At 40.8% G+C, this 25,522-nt stretch overlaps 1 protein-coding gene across 6 annotated transcripts in view; it reads right to left on the reverse strand.

The window, feature by feature from the left end:
- Positions 1-25,522, reverse strand: part of LOC128700231 (paired box protein Pax-6) — a 299,207-nt gene that overhangs the window by 268,070 nt on the left and 5,615 nt on the right. For all 6 annotated transcript variants that reach the window (XM_070100798.1, XM_070100797.1, XM_070100794.1 and 3 more), the window contains exon 2: positions 13,345-13,517. In XM_070100798.1, the coding sequence (XP_069956899.1) occupies positions 13,345-13,468 (124 nt within the window). In that variant the 5' untranslated portion in view covers positions 13,469-13,517. The remainder of the gene's footprint in view (positions 1-13,344; positions 13,518-25,522) is intronic.

The raw sequence follows: 25,522 nt of genomic DNA on the forward strand, positions 1-25,522 counted from the left end.
TGACCAAATAAAATTGCTGGCCCACGAATGGCTTTAACTTCATCATGTTCTCTACTTGTATGTCTCATAACAATAAAAAGGGCTTTTAAATGAGGTGATGCAGGTAACAGCTCTTAGCTTGTAAATAAAGTTAGGAACCCTTAACCTAATCTCGTAAAACCCTGTGTAAAGAGAGAGAGAGAGAGAGAGAGAGAGAGAGAGAGAGAGAGAGAGAGAGAGAGAGAGAGAGAGAGAGCCACATCTCGGCTATCTGCTGAGGTTTATCTACAAACTCACTAGTTTTAATTCTGTCTAGATACCCGAGATGGAGTTTAATTTCTTATGCTACTCTTAGCACTCCTCTTCCTATTACCACTACTAGAACTACTACTACTACTAGAACTGCTACTGCTCCCACTATTACTATCGCTACTACTATCACTACTACTGCTACCTTACTGCTATTATGCCTTGAGCGGCACATTGTCAACTGATCGTCCTGAGGTTAGTGTGTTTGTCGCAGCCAGACTTTGTAAGTCTAATTAAAACAGATGTTTACAAAGTGTTTATCTTGCTGGTTTTTAATTGACTTTTATTTATTTATTTTCACTTCCAGCTTTAGTGGCCAGTCTTTTCAGTGGTGTATAACCGTCTGACAAGATTTTTACACCCGTTTGAGTTGCAACTTTTGCCTCGAAGTTCCATTACATTTTCTTGGGTTACAGACAAATCTGGCACTTGAAATAGTTTTCCATGTTTAATAAAGTGTGTGTGTCGAGTCTCAGCTCCTGGTCACACCTCTTCGCTGGTCACTAATAGGTTCGCTCTCTCCTGGCTTCAAGAACCTTTCCGTACCTCTTCTTAAAGCTATGTACGGACCCTACGTCTACCACTTTACTCTCCAGATTGTTCCACTTTACTGACAATTCTAAGGCTGAAGAAATACTTCCTAACATCTCAGTGAGTCATCTGAGTTTTCAACTTCCAGCTGTGCTCTCGTGTTTGTTTCTCATCTCTGAAAAATTCTGTCTCGAGTCTCATACTCAATTCTCAGTAATTTGTACGTTATTATCATATCCTCCAAGTCCTATTCTCCAGTGTCATCATGTTAAGTTCCCTCATAGGACATAACTCTAAGCTCCGGGACTAGTTTTGTTGCAAACCTCCGGACTTTCTCCAGTTTCTTGATATACTTGACCAGGTGTGGGTTTCATAGTGGTGCTGCATGCTCCAATATATGCCTCACGTACATGGTGTACAGTGTCGTGGGTGACGAGTACTCACCTAGTTGTACTCACCTAGTTGTAGTTGCAGGGGTCGAGCTATAGTGTGTGTGTGTGGAAGAGAGAGAGAGAGAGAGTGGAAGAGACAGCGAGAGAGGAGGAGGAGTCTGGGAAGTAATATATGTGAGTGCGGCCATTGGTGTAGCGAGCGATAGCGGTAATGGATGGTAAGGGAGGGCCGGGAGTCGTGTACTTCACGCCCTGGACCTTGCCCTCCCTCCTTAATTCCCTCCCTCCCTCCCTGATCCTAGATGGAGAGGGAGGGAGCCAGTGCCGTGCCGTGTGCCTTGTACTTCCCTGACTCTCTTAAATTACTGACACTCAGCTACCTTAATCAAGCAAGTACTGGTATTCTCACCCATCACAGTGAAGAAAAACAAGCCAATATTAGGACAGCGTTTCTTACAGCGTAGAGCTTTACCAAGCTCAAAATAAAGCTCTACACAAAGGGGGAAACGTCGTCACAATAAAAAGGATATTCACCAATATGTTTGTTCACTGCCCTCGTTATTACCACATCAGGATCCCTCTATAACAGTGCTGAATGTACTCACAATGTTGCTAGGAAATTCATCGACTGAAATACGTAATTTCGTCGTCCTAGTCCAATGTTAACATTATCTAGCATGCGATCTTAAACCCTTCACAGACAGACACACACACACACACACACACACACACACACACACACACACACACACACACACACACACACACACATACACATACATACATATACACACATATGCACACATATATATACACACACACATACACACACACACACATACACACAGTTCAACCCCACCAACTGCAAAGTCATTAAGATTGGGGAAAGGCAAAGAAGACCGCAGACGGAATACAGTCTACGGGGGTCAGAGACTACAAACATCACTCAAGGAAAAGGATCTTGGGGTGAGTATAACACCGAGCACATCTCCTGAGGCGCACATCAACCAAATAACTGCTGCAGCATACGGGCGCCTAGCAAACCCAAGAACAGCATTCCGACATCTCAGTAAGGAATCGTTCAGGACCCTGTACACCGTGTATGTCAGACCTATATTGGAGTATGCAGCACCAGTGTGGAACTCACACCTAACCAACCATGTAAGGAAATTAGAGAAAGTGCAAAAACTTGCAACAAGACTAGTCCCGGAGGTAAGAGGCATGTTCTACGAGGAGAGGTTAAGGAAAATCGACCTGACGACACTGGAGGACAGGAGAGATAGAGGGGATATGATAACGACATATAAAATACTGACAGGAATTGACAAGGTGGACAGAGACAGGATGTTCCAGAGATGGGACACATCTCTGGAACACAGCAACAAGGGGCCACGGTTGGAAGCTGAAGATTCAAATGAATCACAGGGATATTAGGAATTATTTCTTCAGTCATTGAGTTGTCAGGAAGTGACCTAGTAGCGACCAGTGAAGCGGCGAGGTCAGGAGCTATGAATCGACCCCTGCAATCATAACTAGGTGAGTACACACACACGCGCACACACACACACACACACACACACACACACACACACACACACACACACACACACACACACACACACACACACACACACACACACACACCTGTGACCAGCGGGGTCCCGCAGGGGTCAGTCCTAGGACCAGTGCTGTTTCTGGTATTTGTGAACGACATGACGGAAGGAATAGACTCTGAGGTGTCCCTGTTTGCAGATGACGTGAAGTTGATGAGAAGAATTCACTCGATCGAAGACCAGGCAGAACTACAAAGGGATCTGGACAGGCTGCAGACCTGGTCCAGCAATTGGCTCCTGGAGTTCCAGAGATTGGACACAGTAACAAGGGGACACAGTTGGAAACTGAAGACACAGATGAATCACAGGGATGTTAGGAAGTATTTCTTCAGCCACAGAGTAGTCAGTAAGTGGAATAGTTTGGGAAGCGATGTAGTGGAGGCAGGATCCATACATAGCTTTAAGCAGAGGTATGATGAAGCTCACGGCTCAGGGAGAGTGACCTAGTAGCGATCAGTGAAGAGGCGGGGCCAGGAGCTCGGACTCGACCCCCGCAACCTCAACTAGGTGAGTACAACTAGGTGAGTACACACACACACACACACACACACACACACATACCTCTTCAGTTCCTCCCACACTGCGCCCGCATATCACCAACACCTCCCACTACCTCCTTCACAAACTACCAACAGAAACTAGCATCAGTGGACCAACAGAAGGAAGCACCAGTGGATTAACAGGAGGTAGCACCAGTGGACCAATGAAAGGAAGCACCAGTGGATTAACAAGAGGTAGCACCAGTGGACCAACAGAAGGTAGCACCAGTGGACTAATGAAAGGAAGCACCAGTGGATTAACAGGAGGTAGCACCAGTGGACCAACAGAAGGTAGCACCAGTGGACCAACAGAAGGTAGCACCTGTGGACCAATAGAAGGTAGCACCTGTGGACCAACAGAAGGTAGCACCAGTGGACCAACAGAAGGTAGCACCAGTGGACCAACAGAAGGTAGCACCAGTGGACCAACAAGGTAGCACCTGTGGACCAACAGAAGGTAGCACCTGTGGACCAACAGAAGGTAGCACCAGTGGACCAACAGAAGGTAGCACGAGTGGACCAACAGAAGGTAGCACCTGTGGACCAACAGAAGGTAGCACCTGTGGACCAACAGAAGGTTGCACCAGTGGACCAACAGACGGTAGCACCAGTGGACCAACAAGGTAGCACCTGTGGACCAACAGAAGGTAGCACCTGTGGACCAACAGAAGGTAGCACCAGTGGACCAACAGAAGGTAGCACCTGTGGACCAACAGAAGGTAGCACCAGTGGACCAACAGAAGGTAGCACCAATGGACCAACAGAAGGTAGCACCTGTGGACCAACAGTGGGAATCTTACAGATGTGACACAGCAGCTCTCAGGAAATGAGCTGGCGGAGTCTCCATTCAACACAGTGGCATCCATCACAGCAGGTCTGACCCTGGCACCACCACCTGCCTGGCCACCTATTCTCTCCCAGGCACTCCACCATCCACTCCCACCTGCATGCACGTGCGCACACACACACACACACACACACACACACACACACACACTGGAGTATTCAGCACCAGTATGGAACCCACACCTGGTCAAACATGTCAAGAAATTAAAGTGCAAAGGGTTACAACAAGACTAGTCCCGGAGCTGAGGGGTATGTCCTACGAGGAGAGGTTAAGGGAACTCCACTTGACGACACTGGAGGACAGGAGAGATAAAGGAACATGATAACTACGTATAAAATACTAAGAGGAATTGACAAGGTGGATAGAGATAGGATATTTCAGAGATGGAACACAGCAACAAGGAGTCACAGCAAGAAGCTGAAAACTCAGATGAGTCACAGGAATGTTAGGAAGTACTTCTTTAGTCATAGAGTTGTCAGGAAGTAAAACAGTCTTGAGAGTGATGTAGTAGAGGCAGGATCCATACATAGCTTTAAGAAAAGGTATGATAAAGCTGATAGAGCCGGGAGAGAGTGGACCTAGTTGTGACCAATGAAGAGGCAAGGCCAGGAGCTATGAATCGACCCCTGCAACCACAATTAGGTAAGTACACATACTGTAGCAGCATCTCAGAGACAGTACAAGAATGATGACGTCCGTCATAGGACTGACCTGCTATAAAGTCCTATTAACTTTCCTTCATGTGATAGAACTGATCAAGACAGTGGTCATAGGTAAACTCCCTGCCAGGGAAAACATGGCTATTATTATTGACATTATTGACATCAGTAACAAAGTTACTAATGTAAATAATATTACTGATGTCAATAATATTACTGATGTCATCAGTGTGTTTAAAATAAAACCAGAACAGAGAGGGATATTTATTTTCCACTATCTCCCGTCTAACCTTATTAGCGAAATATCTAAACAAAACAGTACACAAATCATCCCTTAAAATATTACGGAAAATATAATTCGGAAAGTTTGTCTATGGTAATACATCCAGACTTCTCTCAACATTCTGTCACAAAATAAATCGTGCGTAGATTTATGGTAAAAAATGGTTATATCAGGGAATTTTAGACAGGGTTAATATACTTCTAAAGTGAGATGCATAAAATATGTGATGATGAATGGTTTGAAAAACCGACAAGTTGAAGATTGAGACACTTATGCAGCCTATGGGAATCTTTATTCAGGAAACGTTTCGCCACACAGTGGCTTCATCAGTCCAGTACAAAGAGGAAGGCGTAAGGAGAGGAGGAGTATGAGGTAATCAGTCCCTCAGCCTGGAGTCGATGTGTTCAGTCCATTCTACAAGATTGATGGACTGAACACATCGACTCCAGGCTGAGGGACTGATTACCTCATACTCCTCCTCTCCTTACGCCTTCCTCTTTGTATTGGACTGATGAAGCCACTGTGTGGCGAAACGTTTCCTGAATAAAGATTCCCATATGCTGCATAAGTGTCTCAATCTTCAGCATAAAATATGGTTGATAGGCATAACTCTTCTACCAATTTAGTATGAGGAGTAATCTTAGGAGTAGCATCGGGAATATCAATAGTATTAGGGGTAGTATCAGGGATATCAGTAGTATCAGAAGAATATTATCAGTATCAGGAGTAATATCGGTAGTAGTAGGAGTAATATCAATAGCAGTAGGAGTAATATCATCAGTAGTATCAGGAGTAATATCAGTAGTAGTATCATGGGTTCAAGCCCCACCCGTTCCGTGGTTTGTTTACAATCGTATTGTTACGATTTCGTGAGTCTGAGGAACACGAACAATATTATATAGAGAGTTTAGAAAACCGACAGGTTGATAAATGAGACACTTGTGCAGAATATACCTAAGTGATGATCATTTATCTAACAATATTCTATGTAGGCCGCCCACTAGCTTGGTACATGGGAGTCTTGGTACATGGGAGTACATGGGGAAGACTGATAGCAGGGAACTGGGAAGTCCACACCGAAGTTGTCTTCTCTATAACGGTATGCAATACAGACAAGACAAGGAGATACACACATGGGCAAAACCTGGGTATCTATCTGAAGACGTTTCGCCAACCAGTGACCAGATAGTAGACGAAGACAGTAGAAGATGAGGTAATTAGTCGTTGTGGATCTAGGCACAGAAGACCTCCTTCCATTATTTTCTGTAACAGGAAGACAAAAAGACTTAATTACCTCATCTTCTGTTGTCTTCATATATCATCTCTGTACTGAACTGAAAAAAAAAAGTCACTGGTTGGCGAGAAGTCTTCAAATATACACAGGGAGGAACAAAAAGGCACAATACCATGACTTGAACAATACACAAATAACCCACACATAGGAGAGAGGAGCTTGCGACGACGTTTCGGTCCGTCTTGGACTATCTACAAATGGTCCCAGCCCAACCAAAACGTCGTTGTAAGCTCCTCTCTCCTATGTACGGGTTATTTGTGCATACTCAGGTGTTGCGTCTGTGTTTATTTCGCCAGTGGTTGGCGAAACGTCTTCAGAAAAGATACCCAGGTGTTGCTCATGTGTATAATTCCTCACTGAGACTATTTGCTTCTATCTAGACTAAGAACTATAATGTATTATATAGATGTCTGAGTCAAGAAAAATAAGAGCTGGAACAAGCACAGTCTTCAGGAGGAAACTGTGTGTGTGATGAATGGTTTGAAAAACCGACAAGTTGAAGATTGAGACACTTATGCAGCATATGGGAATCTTTATTCAGGAAACGTTTCGGTTGAGGGACTGATTACCTCATACTCCTCCTCTCCTTACGCCTTCCTCTTTGTATTGGACTGATGAAGCCACTGTGTGGCGAAACGTTTCCTGAATAAAGATTCCCATATGCTGCATAAGTGTCTCAATCAGGAGGAAACTGGACAAGTATCTTCACCAGATGCCAGATCAACGAGGCTGCGATGGATATGTGCGTCATTGAGCCACCAGCAGCAACAACCTGGTTGACTAGTCAATCACCTGACGAGCCCTGGCCCATGGCCGGCCTATGGGAGTAGGAAAACTCTCGGAATTCATCACTGGCAAAGGTACAAGGGTAGGACTGATGAGCCTTCCACTGCTATTACTCTGGCGAATGTTGTACGGTTATTTTTTTTATTTATTTTTTTTTCAAAAACGCATGTTGCTTTTTGTGGCATGCAAAGAGTACGTAACCTTTATTCGGCGCATGTACACACCCTCATTGACAGGCTATCTCCCCCAACCAGCGAACCAGGGGCTAAGGGTTGACGATGGGGCCCCGTCGTTCAATCAGTACCCAGGTTCCAGCCAATGAGAAGATGGTTTTGGCAATCGCAGAGGTGATGTGGGTACCACTCTCCTGTCTGCCCTTGTCATTCCCATTCTAGAGCTGGTTGAAGCACGGTCTGCTCTCTAGTGGCTTCTATTCTGCCTTGCTTACCGTGGAGTGCACTAATACCTATCACTCTACATAGTGTATATAGTGTACATACTTCTGTTCTAAATTGGTGAAGGTTAATGTAAGTCAAAAGTTTTTCTGCCGTGTTTGTTTTGCTCCCTTTACACCCAGGATAACAGGCCATTGGGACTCCTGGGTTGTAATACTTTTAAGTCACAGTTTTCCTTAAGATTCCATATATAGTATCACATCTTTTTCCCGAACTATCATACTCATTCTCTAAGCAATGGCGGACAATGACTGGCCCGTCAAATTTCCCGCCTCCTACATCATTATAGTCCCGCCAAAACTGAGCACTATAGGATAGTTTACCCCATCCGTTAAAATTCGACCCTACGAAAGACTACCTTGGCTATCATGCATACAGTGGAGCAACAACCTGTTGGATCAGGTCACCTAACAGGGTAACTGGTCTCGGACTGGAAGACCTGGAGTTTACCTGGAGAGAGTTCCGGGTCAACCCCCCCGCGGCCCGGTCTGTGACCAGGCCTCATGGTGGATCAGAGCCTGATCAGCCAGGCTGTTACTGCTGGCTGCACGCAATCCAACGTACGAGCCACAGCCCGACTGGTTAGGTACCGACTTTAGGTGCTTGTCCAGTGCTGCTTGAAGACAGCCAGGGGTCTATTGGTAATCCCCCTTATGTATGCTGGGAGGCAGTTGAACAGTCTCGGGCCTCCTGACACTTATTGCATTATCTCTTAACGTGCTAGTGACATCCCTGCTTTTCATTGGGGGGATGTTGCCGAGTCTTTTGCTTTTGTTGTGAGTGATTTTCGTTTGCAAGTTCGGTACTAGTCCCTCTAGGACTTTCCAAGTGTATATAATCATGTACCTCTCCCGCCTGCGTTCCAGGGAGTACAGGTTCAGGAACTTCAAGCATTCCCAGTAATTGAGGTGTTTCATCTCCGTTATGCGCGCCGTGAAGGTTCTCTGTACATTTTCTAGGTCAGCAATTTCACCTACTTTGAAAGGGGCTGTTAGTGTGCAGCAATATTCCAGCCTAGATAGAAAAAGCGACCTGAAGAGTGTCATCATGGGCTTGGCATCCCTAGTTTTGAAGGTTCTCATTATCCATCCTGTCATTTTTCTAGCAGATGCGATTGATACAATGTTATGGTCCTTGAAGGTGAGATCCTCCGACATGATCACTCCCAGGTCTTTGACGTTGGTTTTTTCGTTCTTTTTTTGTGGCCGGAATTTGTTTTGTACTCTGATGAAGTTTTAATTTCCTCACGTTTACCATATCTGAGTAATTGGAATTTCTCATCGTTGAACTTCATATTGTTTTCTGCAGCCCACTGAAAGATTTGGTTGATGTCGCCTGGAGTCTTGCAGTGTCTGCAATGGAAGACAACTGTCATGCAGATTCGGGTGTCATCTGCAAAGGAAGAAAGACACGGTGCTGTGGCTGACTACAGATAACCTATAGATAGCCCCAAAAAAATTACCCGCCAAAACTGGACACTAGTATTTTACCCGACAAAATTTGACACCAGAAATTATTACCGGCCAAAAATCTTTATAAATTAAACATCCTAGTAAACAATAATTCATATATAATAGAAATCATAAAAGAATTTTCAGGAATCTTTAAAAAAAAAAAAATAATATAAATGGCCTGTGAAAATTTTGCCTCAAGTCGTCAGCATTGTTGTGGTGGAGATGGCGGCGAGGCTGCACCCTGGGGAGGGACGCGTGTTCACACTGCGTTTTAAAATTAATTAGACTGGTTTAGTGAGCTTGTTGGAACATCACCCTGGGGAGCAAGGGAGCAAGAGGGGTGACAGGGAGCCAATACATCCCAAACCCATAGGGGCGTGGTGTGCCTATCAAGGTGAGGGGAGATGAGAGATCACACCCTTATTTTTAATATATATATATATATATATATATATATATATATATATATATATATATATATATATATATATCTATATATATATATATATATGTATGTCGTGCCGAATAGGCAGAACTTGCGATCTTGGCTTAAATAGCAACGCTCATCTTGCCATATAGGACAAGTGAAAATTTGTATATGCCATAATTTCGTCAAAATCATTCTGACCCTAACGAAAAAAACATATTTCACTGTGTTTGTTTAGTATTAAATTATTGTAAACAAATCTAAAATATATTTAGTTAGGTTAGGCTAAAATAAATTGTTCTTGTTATAATAAGGTTAGGTAAGTTTTCAAAGATGCTTTTGGTGCAAAATTATAAAATTTTACATTAAGATTAATGAAAAAAAATGTATCTTTAAACGTATGAGAGAAAATTTTGGAAAGGACTTAATTTTAAATGAGTTCTTGCTAATTGACCAGTTTTACATATTCGGCACGACATATATATATATATATATATATATATATATATATATATATATATATATATATATATATATATATATATATATATATATATATATACCTATTGTCTCTTCAAGGATCTGATGTTGGTGCTCTTGATTCGCGGAATTGGGACTAAGCAATGTACGCTCAGGGGTGTGGTAGCTCCAGGATTGGGGAAGATTGGGAAGTCACAAACATGGTTTAAGTTTAACTCTACCTTAAGGTTTATGACGAGGACGACAACCACAACCACACCAGCCACAATCATGGCAACCACAGCATCAACCACAATAACTACAACCACACCAGCCATAACCATGGCAACCACAGCAACCGTAACAACCACAGTAACCAACTACTAAATATATTTTAGATACGTTTACAATAATCTAGTAATAAACAAACACAATGAAATATATTTTTTTTGTTAGGTTCAGAATGATTTTTGCTAAATTATGCATACAAAAATTTTCGTATGCCTTATTCGGCAAGAAAAATGTTTGCCATTTAAGCCAAAATCGTAAGTTTTTACCTATTCGGCACGACATATATATATATATATATATATATATATATATATATATATATATATATATATATATGATCATTTATTGACAACGTTTCGCCCACACAGTGGGCTTTTTCAAGTCACAAACAGATCTACCTGGGGTGGATCTGTGTGTGTGTGTATATATATATATATATATATATATATATATATATATATATATATATATATATATATATATATATATATATATATATATATATATATATATATATATATAATTGTGCCGAATATGTAAAACTGGTCAAATAGCAACAACTCATTTAAAATTAAGTCCTTTCCAAAATTTTATCTTATACGTTTAAAGATATATTTTTTTAATTAATCTTAATGTAAAATTTTATAATTTTGGACCAAAAGAATCTTAGAAAACTTACCTAACCTTATTATAACAAGAACAATTTATTTTAGCCTAACGCAACTAAATATATTTTAGATTTGTTTACAATAATTTAATACTAAACAAACACAGTGAAATATATTTTTTTCGTTAGGGTCAGAATGATTTTGGTGAAATTATTGCATACACAAATTTTCACTTGTCCTATATGGCAAGATGAGCGTTGCTATTTAAGCCAAGATCGCAAGTTCTGCCTATTCGGCACGACATATTTTTTTTTTCAACAAGTGGGCCGTCTCCCACCGAGGCAGGGTGACCCAAAAAAGAAAGAAAATCCCCAAAAAGAAAATACTTTCATCATCATTCAACACTTTCACCTCACTCACACACAATCACTGTTTTTGCAGAGGTGCTCAGAACACAACAGCTCAGAAGCATATACGTATAAAGATACACAACATATCCCTCCAAACTGCTAATATCCCGAACCCCTCCTTGAGAGTGCAGGCATTGTACTTCCCATTTCCAGGACTCTAAGTCCGGCTATATGAAAATAACGACATATAATATATATATATATATATATATATATATATATATATATATATATATATATATATATATGTATATATATGTATATGTATGTATATATATATGAGAAAGAGAGAGAGTAGATAGACAGGTAGGGATTTAGAGATGAGGTTACTCTGTGGTGTTGAGGTCAGAAGTGTAAAGTTGCCAGAGGTAAAAGGATAGTTGGTCAGGTGACACTGATCTCTGAGTGGGTGAGCCAGGTAAGAGAGGGAAGTTACTGAAAGATTATCTCGTACGTGCTGAGATGTGCTCTTAGAAGTATCATATCGCGAGGTACTTAACCCCCACCACCACCACCACCATGCATAGCGAGGTGCTTCACACGTAGAGTTAGCCACAGTTGGGAGACTTCAGCAGTGTCATTCTAAGCTGGGAGACTTCAGCAGTGTCATTCTAAGCTGGGAGACTTCAGTAATGTCAGATTAAGATGGGAGACTTCAGCCGTGTCAGCCTGAGCTGGGAGACTTCAGCAGTGTCAGCCAGAGCTGGGAGACTTCAGCAGTGTCAGCCAGAGCTGGGAGACTTCAGTAGTGTCAGCCAGAGCTGGGAGACTTCAGTAGTGTCAGCCAGAGCTGGGAGACTTCAGCAGTGTCAGCCTGAGCTGGGAGACTTCAGCAGTGCCAGCCAGAGCTGGAAGACTTCAGTAGTGTCAGCCTGAGCTGTGAGACTTCAGTAGTCAGCCTGAGCTGGGAGACTTCAGCAGTGTCAGCCAGAGCTGGGAGACTTCAGCAGTGCCAGTCAGAGCTGGGAGACTTCAGCAGTGCCAGTCAGAGCTGGGAGACTTCAGTAGTGTCAGCCAGAGCTGGGAGACTTCAGTAGGACAATGAGGATAGCGTCAAGTATCCTAACAAGTGTTAATCAGGTACAGCAGCTTCAAAGTTAACCTTCCAGCATACCTGGAGTTACTATCACCTGGGAATTACCATCTCTCAGGACAGCCTATTCCATACACAGGAAAAATAGAATTTATACTAAGATATCTCCATCATCTTAGAGTGAGAGCGAGATGAAGAGTTAAGACAGAGGTAATACCAGCATTTATATTGTCAATTCCACACGTAGAATTCACGTTACGGCATTTAGTGATCACAAATGCTACAAATCTACCAAAATATCAGCAGAGTTCACAGGAAGAAGAGAATGCTAGAATTTTTTAAGGAGATCCTAGTAACCTAAGAGCGTCTAGAAAACATCACGAGTGCCGTAAAACTAGTTGAAAATCGAGAATTCCTAAGAGCTACAGAGTTCTCCTAAACACTAGAGAGCATCTAGGAAGGCATCAAGAGTTCCTAGAAATTTGAGAGCGTATGGGAAGGCAATAGTTCCTAGACACTAGAGAGCTTCTAGTAAGTCAAAAACAGTTCCTAGAGAGCTTATGGGAAGTTGAAACACCTTGTATGTGCTCAGAAGAGCACATAAGAGCTCTAGAAACTAGAGAACGCCTAGAAACTCAAGAGAAAACACTAGCTATTGTTACTTAGAAAATTTTTCTGGGAAAGTAAATTGGAATGCAAAAATATGAGTTGTGAGCTCTGTGTGAGTATTAGAGAGTTGTGAGCTCTGTGAGTGAGTATTAGAGTTGTGAGCTCTGAGTGAGCATTAGAGAGTTGTGAGCTCTCTGAGTGAGCATTAGAGAGTTGTGAGCTCTGTGAGTGAGGATTAGAGAGTTGTGAGCTCTGTGAGTGAGGATTAGAGAGTTGTGAGTGACCTTTTAGAGAGTTGTGAGCTCTGTGAGTGAGCATTAGAGAGTTGAGAGATCTGAGAGCGACCATTAAAGAGTTGTAACTCACCCTTATGCGACATGTCGTCCAGAGAGGTGGGCGCCCACGGGTGATGGCCATGTGGGCCATGTGGCCCATGTGGCCCATGCGGGCCATGCGGCCCATGCGGGCCAGCATCCACCGGAGAGAGCATATCGGTGGCCACTTGCGGCCCGCCCGGCCCGCCACCGCTACCGCACACCCTGCGGAAGGAGCTGATTAGTGTGGTAGTGGTGGTGGTTAGTAGTTGTGGTGGGGTGTGGTAGTAGTGGTGGTTGTGGTGGTGAGGTGTGGCGGTGGCGGCGGCGGCGGTGGCGAGGTAACACGACGTTGGTGGTGGTGGTGGTGGTGTGATGGTAATGATGGTGGTTGTGAGGTGTGGTAGTGGTGGTTGTGAGACGAGGTGGTCGTTGTTGTGAGGTGTGGTTGTTGTGCTTGCGAGGTGTGGTAGTGGTGCTTGTGAGGTGTGGTAGTGGTGGTTGTGAGGTGTGTTTGTGGTGCTTTTGAGGTGTGGTTGTGAGGTGTGGTAATGGTGGTTGTGAGGTGTGGTAATGGTTGTGAGGTGTGGTTGTGAGGTATGGTTGTGAGGTGTGGTTGTGGTGCTTGTGAGGTGTGGTTGTGAGGTATGGTTGTGAGGTGTGGTTGTGGTGGTTGTGAGGTATGGTTGTGAGGTGTGGTGGTTGTGAGGTGTGGTTGAGGTATGGTTGTGAGGTGTGGTTGTGGTGGTTGTGAGGTAGTGATGGTATTGGTGGCTGTGAGGTATGATGGTGGTTGTTGTGAGGTGTAATGTTGGTGGTTGTGTGGAGATAACAGTGATGGTGGTGGTGGTGATAATGGTGGTGGTTTTAATTGTGGTGTGATGATAATGGTGGTTTTAATGGTGTGGTGATAATGGTGGTGTGATGATAATGGTGGTGGTGATAAATATGGTGGTGAGGTGCGATGGCGAGTATGGTAATGAGTATAGTAGTGGTAACGGGTTTTTTAGTGGTAATTAGTATGGTAATGGTAATAAGCATGGCAGAGATAATGATTCAAGTTGTGTTAATGAATATGGCAGTGATAAGAAGTATGGTAGTGGTAACGAGTATGGTAGTGGCGGCAAGTATAGTAGTGATCATGGTAATTAATGGTAATGAGTAATGGTCGCAATAATGAGTATGGTAATGAGCACTGGTAATGAGAAGTGAGAATGAGTTATGGTAACCAGTACAGTACTAATGGTACCATTATTGAAGGTTTGACCAATACCAACTACCTTAATAAAGCACTTCTCATACAAACTTCCACCAGTATTTATATATATAAATCCTCTAGCATCTAAATTTATTTATACTCAATACTCTAGAGTTCACATTGTTAAAATCTACAGTATAACTCGTGCTTACGCTAAACTACCGAACTAAACAATGATAAACAACTAAATTGTACTAAATAGTGCTTTTTGTTACTAGTTATTGCAGTTCTAGCAGGAAGTGGTGTGGCGTCTCTTTGGCAGCTAGGAAGAGGGAAGATATGATTACAACGTAGGAGATACTAAGACGTGTTGTTAGGATGCTTAAAGACTATTATTTATACCTTGGGAGAAGGGTAAACTCGTTGGGGTTACACTGAAACATCAGCACGTCCTCCGACCCAAAACTGCGAACTTACAATGTGGGTATGTACCGTATTTTCCGGTATATAAGGCGCGCCTTTTTCCACAAAAAGTCTTGGTAAATAAGCTTGCGCCTTATATGCTCAAGGTAAGAGTCCAGGGAAATCGTTGGCTTACACTTTAGCAGTTGTTTGCTAACTAGACACGTGCAACACCTGTGTATCCTTATTTGGAGATGTTTCGCTCATCAGTGGCTTTTACAGTTCACATATCATCTCTGTAATGAATTGAAGAAGCCATTGTATTGTGAAACGTGTTGAAATAAGGATACCCAGGTGTTGCACCCGTCTCTAATTCTTCAGGACTCTGAACTGACTTTCCCAGCTAGTGTAAACCAGCTGGGTGAATTAAGTCTTTTAAACTAAGGTTTTAGAATTTTCCATTAGATTATCCACATATCATTGTCATGAGTGAATCTTGGTTTAGTCCAAACAGCCACCAGGAGGGAAATATCTATGAGTGAAGAACAAAAAGGCACAATTCCATGACTGGAACAATACACAAATACCTGCACGCAGGAGAATGCAACTTACGACGATGTTTCGGTCCTTCATAAATTTCATTCTCCCATGTACGGGTATTTGTGTAAGATATGAAAATGGAAATTTTTATTTCCTTGCAGAGTTTGCAATGTGTGGTTTAAATGTTATAAAATATTAATTACAAGGAAGGTCACTAGCATGCCCAGGCATTTCGGGCATAGACTGGAAACTAGCAAATGTTACCTCAAGATCTGAAAACTGGGTCGAAATTTGTGCCATTATTTATCGTCCTATCAGCTAAACATCGATTTTAAGTAAGCATGTGGAGATTATTAATTGGGTCACGACAGTTAATATTACAGTGTACCATAACCTAATAACCGAAAGCCATCATGGATTCCACAACAAAAGATCATGCCTGATGCTCTTACTCCAAAATTTTCGATTATATTTACAAAAAACCAGGTGTAAAAGTTCCATCAGACGTAGAATATCTAGATTTCAATGAGACCTTCGATAAGCTATCCTGTCGATTACTGCTGGCTAAAATAAAAGCTCGTGGTATAAGATATAAACTTTATGCCTGGATAAGAGACTGGCTCACAGACAGGAAACAGAGTGGGACTAAACAGAGAGGTGTCTGAGTGGCTAGACGTTAAATGTGGAGTTTCTCAGAGATTGGTTCTTGGACCATTCCTGATCAAAATGCAAGTAAATGATTTCTAGGTAGGGCTATCGTTTACAGGATCAATATTTGTTAATACAAAACTGGGAGGGGTATGGGGCAGCTGCAACATCCAAGGCAAACTGAGTATTCAGAGTGATCCGGACAGGCTAGTGGACGGAGAGGTGGAAGCTAAGTTTCAACGTAGCAAGTAATGCATTTTGGGTGCTACAATCTCAAACATGATTACAACATGTTTTGCAAAAAGCTAACCGATAAAAGTACCTTGGAGTAATCGTAAGCAACGACCAGGAAGATACGAAATAACGCCTATCTGCAAGGTTAACAGACTGATCGTTAAATAGCTAGAGACTTCAACCACAAAACACCAGAAACTATAGACAATAATGCACTTCGATCGAATCTAAAATATGCTGCCCAATTGTAGTCTAAATTACGTAAAAAAAACGAAGAAGGAGCAGAGAAGAGTTACCCATCTCGTAACATCACTAAGAAATAAAACCTATGAAGAAGCACTCAGAGTTTTATCTTTTAGGGAAGAGAGACCACAAGATCTCATTCAGTCGTTTAGAATATTTGATTGGTTCTGATACACTTAAACAATAAAAAGATTTTTGAAGTGCAAAACGAGTCCATAACTTTAAACATCTGAATGAAACTTTGAGGCAAAATATGCAGTACGAACTTATGAAACATTTTTTGCTTATACAATTATAGCAGAATAGAGCTACCAGCTGAAGTTGGAAGCGTGAAGACAGTACAATCATTCACGAACCAGCTGGACGAGAACTTTATAAGTACTCGACTCAACCTTATACTACTCTGAAGCAAAATGAAATAGATTTCTGATGTATATTCAGCAACTGCATCAGGACCATCAGTTAACTAAGAGCCAACCACCGTAATTGTGGTTGTTGAGGTAGATGGCTGTGACAGTCAATGATGTGCTATGAAGTAGATCCACTGATATAAATAACTGTGTGACTGTATATGAATGATATTCACTACCGACAAGATAAAGAACTGATAAAGCCACTAGATAGTGAAACTTCTACAGGTAAAGATACCCAGATGAATAAACTGCAATATGGACGCGGGGCTTGAACCGAGGTCCTGAGATTGACACGGCCAACAATTTACCGCTGAGCCCTATCGTTTATTACAATTTAAAACTAAGTTAATACCCAGATGTTGCACGTATCTCTGAGTAATGGAGTAATACAAGTAATTACGAAGAAATGGTACTAATTAGTTGAAGTTCATGCATTCCATCTACTTCCACATCTGTAAATTCCATTCTATTTTTTCAATACGAGGTCGTATTTTCTCTCTCCTGTTTTCATGGTGGCATCGGCCGGAGGTATTGAAGGGTGAAGAGTCTTCTGCTTTACTCTCCATCCTTCAAACACCTAGATAATACACAGCAGTTCTAAACATAGATAGAAGAAGATAAATTACACATGTGCAACACTTCGGTTTCGCCACATAGTGAAGTCACTGTGTGGCGAAACGTTTCCCCAATAGATACCCAAGTGTTGCACATGTGTCTAATTTATCAACTTGTCGGTTCTCTGAACCATTTATCTACATTGATTCCTCTGTTGTAATTTTTTCAATGTACTCGCATCCTTCCAGCGGAACGTCACTTGCAGTAAGAACGTAATACTCAAGCACACTTGATATTTGAACGTTGTCTGGACATACCCAAACAGCGCTTCCAGCCGTATTTCTAGTTTGTTTCCTGGGGGTTAAGTACACATTTTGAGGGGATTTGTGCCTCATAATCTAAACTTTTTTTATATATTTGGGACGTTCAGAAATGAACGCATGTATTCGAGTTTACAATGAACGGTGTAAACTGCAGAGAGATTAGTAATATACCTGGATTCTCATCGAAGCTAAAGGTATCACTAGGATATTAACAATGGTTCCTCAGTCTGGGGATGGTATGGAAGCAGGACGAGCTGAATGAGGAGGAGGTGAACGCAGTTTCGAGAGAAGGTATGACAGAGCCCATGAGGAACATAGACTCTAGTCCAAGAGCTACAAGTCAACCACAGCAGGCACAAATAGGTGAACACACACACACACAGTATGCAGCACCAGTTTGGAACCCACACCTGGGCAAACACGTCAAGAAATTAGAGAAAGTGAAAAGGTTTGCAACAAGGCTAGTTCCGGAGCTCAGGGGTATGTCCTACGAAGAAAGGTTGAGGAAAATCGGACTGACGACATTGGAGGACAGGCGGGTCCGGGGAGACATGATAACGACATACAAGATACTGCGTGGAATAGATAAGGTAGACAGACAGGTTGTTCCAGAGAAGGGACACAGAAACAAGGGGTCACAACTGGAAGCTGAAGACTCAGACGAGTCATAGGGATGTTAGGAAGCATTTCTTCAGTCATAGAGTCAGGAAGTGGAATAGCCTAGCAAGTGATGTAGTGGAGGCAGGAACCATACATAGATTTAAGACGAGGTGTGACAAAGCTCTGGAAGCAGAGAGAGAGAGGACCTAGTAGCGATCAATGAAGAGGCGGGGCCAGGAGCTGTGTATCGACCCCTGCAACCACAACTAGGTGAGTACACATAAACACATACAAACAGGCCAAGTATCTATCGACAAGTGCCTTTGACAGCTAGTAACTACACACACACAGCTCCATACATAGATTCAGAAACAGGTATGACAGAGTCCACCAGGCTAGAATTAAGGCAATAAGACACGATCCGAGGAAGGGGGAGTCGAGTCCAGTTCCTCGCATCAAAAGTACCATCCTCCCCTCACTGGCCTCAAGAAACCCCCTTCAAGTCTGAGGTTCCTACAGTGAATATACATATATCATGTGTATTATTACGTATTAATGTGCTGTAATATACATATATATGATACAGTGTATTAAGTGAGGTTGTGAATCTTTTTCGGGCTAATATAATTAAAAAAATGCTCTAAACCCGATCGGGTCATACTCAAGCTCTTCAGAGATCAGCTGGGGATACTCGTGGTACAGCTGGTATCCCTGCGGAGGGGAGGAGGGAGCTTTAGAGCAACAGGTATCCCTCCACTCTGGGGGGGAGGTCACATATTTTAGCCCATTCTCGCAACGGGAGTGGTAAGAACGGTCAAATTCAGACGTTTTCGATTTTTCTGACTGCCAGAAGTCTCGTGGTCACTTCTCTAATTTGTTTGAGGTTAAAATAACTTTCTTTCGTAGTTTTATGTAATCTAGAATAACGTAAATTAACCCAACTCAAAATACAAAAAAAAATTTAGAGGAAAAATAGGAAACGTTTAATGTCTGACGTTAAACGAAACGTCAAAAAACTGACTTTTTAAGATTAGACTGTAACGCTTAATTAGACAGAGATGGTGGAAATGGATCCTTCACTCAGAGAATTCTTCAACGAAATATGTTTCTCTTAATAAAGATAACTGCGTGGGCGAAACGTTGTCAGTAAAGAATTTCTTTATATTGCATTTGTGAGCCCCTTCTACACAGTTTAACTGGGTGAAGGAGGAGAAAGATGGCAGCTCGTGGATCTGAGGAAGTTACAGTGAACCTCGACACAAAGTTCTCAAGGAAATTTGTGGCATCTTCTTCCCAAATACCAAGAGACTCATCCTGCTGCAAAGTGGTACTGATAGTTCAGGTTCCTTTCCAAACTTGTCTTTAGTAGTACTGGTAGTTTATGTTCTTATACTGACTTGTTTTCTGTGATCAGCAGCATCACTTTGTTGAACAAAACTAAATTGGATGTGTCAGCTACAACTCATGCAGATGTATGCCTGAAGAGGGTTTCGGGGGTCAACGCCCCCGCGGCTTGGCTTGAGACCAGGCCGCGTGGTGGATCAGGGTCTGATCAACCAGGCTGTTACTGCTAGCCGCACGCAAACTGACGTACGAACCACAGCCCAGCTGGACACGTACTGACTGACTTTAGGTGCTTGTCCAGTTCCTTCTTGAAGACAGCCAGGGGTCTATTGGTAATCCCTCTTATGTATGCTTTGAGGCAGTTGAACAGTCTTGGGCCCCTGACACTTATTGTGTGTCTCTCAGTTTACTCGTGGCGCCCCTGCTCTTCACTGGGGGACTGTTGCATCTCCTGCTGAGTCTTTTGCTTTCATAGGGAGTAATTTTCGTGTGCAAGTTTGGTACTAATCCCTCTAGGATTTTCCAATTGTTTATCATGTATCTTTCTCGCCTGCGTTCCAGGGAATACAAATCAAGGGACCTCAACCGTTCCCAGTAATTAGGTGCCTTATTGTACTTATGTGTGCCGTGAAAGTTCTTTGTATAATATCAGAACAACTACCTACTGTTTTTCCAGTGAAATAACACAATACCATCAAGGCGACAAGCCAGATTATCAGGAATTAGGTACGAGAGATCGAGGTTCTCCCTCAGTCTCTCACTGTGTTATGACGACTTATTTCTTGATAACGTCACTGATTTCATTTTTTTACACCTCATCCTTTGGAAACTTGTTCCGTTGTAACCATTAAGAAAACACTGGTAAGGTACTGCCTTATAAATATTCATTTACTGAGGTTATTTTGCATATCCACAGTCACATGTGTGTGACGTAAATCCATTGTAAAATTGACTAGACTAAATATTTCAGATTTGTTTATAAGCCCTCTTCAGTAAAGTGTGAGGAAGGAGATACAATGTGAGGGTGACGCTGCCTGTCACAGAGAGAGAGTCAGGTGACCTCAGGGTATTAGCCTCCACGTACCATAATACCTCAAAGCTCATCTCGAGGCAGCCACAAGACTCCCTCTGTCTGACAGGAAATATCATCCAGTCACAAACACGATACCAATGTTGTACAAGCGACAATAGAGTCAAATAAGACATGATACAGAGCAAGTTTTCCCAGAGACAACGTTCCGTTCTGTATAGAGCGAAAAGTAAAGTTCAATAGAGAAAGAAGCTTGTCCTATATATATATATATATATATATATATATATATATATATATATATATATATATATATATATATATATATATATATATATATATATATATATAATTAAAGAAACACTTTCACTATCACTTACTCCATCGCTGTCTTGCCGAGTCGCGCCGACATTCAGCTCAGATGCTCCTCCTAACTGCAGTATCCCCATCCATCCTTCAGAATGCAGGAAGTGTGCTTTCAACTTCCAGGGCTTGAGTCCGGTTAACCGCTTTCCTTGAATACTTTCATAAATGTTACCTTGCTCACACTCCAACAGCACTTCAAGTCATAAAAAAAAATCACTTGCCTCCACTCACTAGTGTCTAACATGCTCACTTACGCCTGCTGGTTGTCCATGCTTCTCACATACAGAAACCTTTACCCATTCCCTCCAACCTTTCCTAGGACGACCCTTTCCCATCTTTAACCCCTCATCCTCTTCCCGTACAGATTTATACACCCTCACAGCAACAAACGATAACTGGAATGCAATACAGACACAGTGGTGAGACAGTGATGCAGTGAAGGCAGCCTTAGCGCTTTCAGTAACAGTCCGTCTTCATAAGATAACAGATTCAGTGAACTACCCAAGCCAGGTACGAAATACGGAGAATTAAGGAATGTTAAGCCACGCGTTCTTACAAGCCAGACAGCGTTCTCAACACTGGCTTACTGACCGCGTGGAATTGACCGCACTATTATTATACCTTAAATAATAGTAATAATAATAATAATGGGAAGAAGAACAAGAAGACAATTACTAATTATTATATTGATATATATTTTTATCATTATTATTATTATTATTATTATTATTATTATTATTACTGCAAAGCTCTAACCGGTAGGGGAATCATATATGATTCAAGGGGAGAGTAGTTCCGGTTCACTGGATCGAAAGTTTTTCACTAGTATCTAAACCCCCCCCCCCCCTTCTACTATGATGGTAGACGTGTAGTCAGTACAGACAAGTACGACTGGAAAGATCGTTAGGCTGGTTTAAAACTTATCTGATGGGTATATACACAGAGATATACACATCTCGGTGTATATTCACCAGAAAAACTTACTCTCGGGGTATATACATTGAGATATACATCTTTTAGTGTATATACAGTACACATTGAGAGGTATACCTTTCGGTGTATATACACAGATATACAACCTTCGATGTATAAACACAGATGCAAATACACTAAGATAAACTTCCTCTCAATGTATATACACAGATATACACTGAGGTAATGTTTATATTATGCAGAGATAATCACTGATGGAAAATAATAAAATACAAATTACAAATGAAAATAATAACAATAACAGTAATAATAATAATAATAATAATTAATAACAATAATGTGGCAGCTACGCTGTTTAATTATTATAATTAAAAGTTATTACTTTTAACAATTAAGGACAGCTTTATAAATTCAATTATTATTATTATTATTATTTTACAAAATTGTTGATATAACTAAGAAATTATTGCAATCATTTTGTTGTATAATTTGAATATAATCTATAAAACAAATTTAAATGATTGTCAACTTATATGGATGATGATGATGATGATTATTATTATTATTATTATTATTATTATTATTATTATTATTAAAGTTTATAAATTTTGATACTATGTAAAAAATAGTATTTGTTTAATTATTATTATTATTCAATAATTTTTATAATTAAAATTTTAAATAATATATTTATATGAAAGCTCTCAACCCATAAGGGTTATGCAGCACCAACAGACGGAGAGGAAATGAGATTTGATCCAAGGGAGGAGAGGGTAGCTCTACCTCCCTGGATCATAAGCACTTCACTGGGTTTAGTTTCCGTGCAATTAGGTGACATATTTAAAGTCATTTAACCTTAATTACACTTAAATGTACTTAATTACACTTAAATGGTCAGAGGTTTTCGATCCAGGGAACTGGAGCTACCATCCTTTACACTGGATAATTCTTGATTACAACATATTTTCCCATGAGCTGCGTTAACCCATACGGATTTAGCGCTTTCTTATGCCTAATTATTATTATTACATTATTATTTTATGATAATATAATAGTGATATCAATATAATAATACCAGTGATATTATCAATAATAATTATTATTATTATTATTATTATTATTATGTCTGAACTAGGGTTTTTTACAGTCAAAAAAGAACTTAAGTTTATCTTTACATTTAAGTTTTATTGCGTCGCCTAGAATTTTAATAATTCCTTAAACTTGCTTTATTTATCTCTGGAAAATAGACAGATTGTTAAAATATAAACTTGATTTGTATCTATTGAATCTAAACTTGAATTGTTTTTATAGGGAACTGAGTCTACCTAAACTTGAATCTATTGGATCTGTTTAAACTTGAATCTTGTGAATCTGTCAGAACTTGAATTAAATCTATCTAAATTCGAACTGAATGTTTAAACTTGAACTGAATCTAATTTAACTTGAAATGAATAAACTGAATGAATTTAAACTTGAACTGAATTTATCTAAACTTGAAATGAATCTATCTTCAATCTATTTAAACTTGAATCTATTGAATCTAAACTTAAATCGAATTAATTCTTAAAACTGTTTCGAGCGAGTAATAGTCTTTGATATATATATATATATATATATATATATATATATATATATATATATATATATATATATATATATATATATATATATATAATATTATATATTGGCAGCTTTTGGTGTATATACACCAAAAGATGTGTTTTTCTCGGTGCATATACAGAGAGGGATGTGCATATCGCTGTGGATATACAACGAGAGATGTGTATCTTTCTGTGTATGTAAACCGAGGGATTTTTACCTCTCGGTGTTTATACACTGATAGGTGTAAATCATTGATGTATACACGGAGACACGTGTATCTCTCACTATATAAATACCAAAGTGTGTATGTGTGTGTCTCTCTCTATACACTAAGAGCTAACTTTAATTCGTATCATCACTATCATACCTGACTTAAATATCCACACGACAAGCTTCAAACATTACAGAATTTTTTACAACTAACACACTGGAGGGGACAAAGGAAATTACACGATGTTTCGGTCCGTCCTGGAGGCCGCTTAGGCCCTATTTCTAGTCTGTGGGTTAATCGAGTCTCGTTAGCCACGATACTGTGACTTTTATCCTCACGAGAGAAGGTTACTGTACTGTGTACCAACACCACACCAGTTGTATTCCTCTTTTTTCGTTTCCACACAGTACACAGATCGCTGACACTTTCCACAGTGTTCAGATCGCACAGTACACAGACTGCTGACACTCTCCACACAGTACACAGACTGCTGACACTCTCCACACAGTACACAGACTGCTGACACTTTCCACAGTGTTCAGATCGCACAGTACACAGACTGCTGACATTTTCCAGAGAGTACAAAGACTGGTGACATTGACCAGCTAGTGTAAACACCGCTATTATGGTCACTGCTCTTAACAACCTTGAATACCATACACAGGAAGATGTGTATAAAAACCAATTGGTGTGTATCCCTCAGTGTATATCCACTGAGAGTTTACAATCCCCGCGTCGGCGTTTTAAGTATCCCTGAAGTTTTAGTATCCCTGACGTTTTAAATATCCCTAATATTTTCAGTATCCCCGACGTTTTAAGTATCCCTGACAGTTTCAGTATCCCTGACTGGTGGTATACAGTGTATAGGCCTCAAACCTAACAAACCAACGCAAACAACCTCCCTTCCATTGCAAACAAAATTATGGAATATCCGCGGATACTTTTAAAAGATAATACGAAATAGATATTACATTACTTAATTACATTTAAATAACAAGGAAAGATACAGGTTGCAGAAGAGGATTTATTCTGACAGTGTTTCGCCCTTTGTTGAACTATATTGGGACAATGTTTCGCTCTGTCTAGCTTTGCCAGGATGCTTCGCTCTCTGTAGAACTCTATTGCGACAACCTGTCGCTCTGTATAGAGTTTTATTGTGATGTTTCGCTCTTAGTAAAGCTTTATAGGGACAACATTGTCTTCAGCCAGGAAAATAGTGTAAATACGTTATCTACAGCCAGGAAAACAGTGTAAATACGTTGTCTACAGCCAGGAAAACAGTGTAAATACGTTGTCTACAGCTAGGAAAATAGTGTAAATACGTTGTCTACAGCCAGGAAAACAGTGTAAATACGTTGTCTACAGCTAGGAAAATAGTGTAAATACGTTGTCTACAGCTAGGAAAATAGTGTAAATACGTTGTCTACAGCTAGGAAAATAGTGTAAATACGTTATCTACAGCCAGGAAAACAGTGTAAATACGTTGTCTACAGCTAGGAAAATAGTGTAAATACGTTGTCTACAGCCAGGAAAACAGTGTAAATACGTTGTCTACAGCTAGGAAAATAGTGTAAATACGTTGTCTACA

This window comes from Cherax quadricarinatus, chromosome 74 (assembly GCF_038502225.1).
Source record: "Cherax quadricarinatus isolate ZL_2023a chromosome 74, ASM3850222v1, whole genome shotgun sequence".
Taxonomy (NCBI): domain Eukaryota; kingdom Metazoa; phylum Arthropoda; class Malacostraca; order Decapoda; family Parastacidae; genus Cherax; species Cherax quadricarinatus.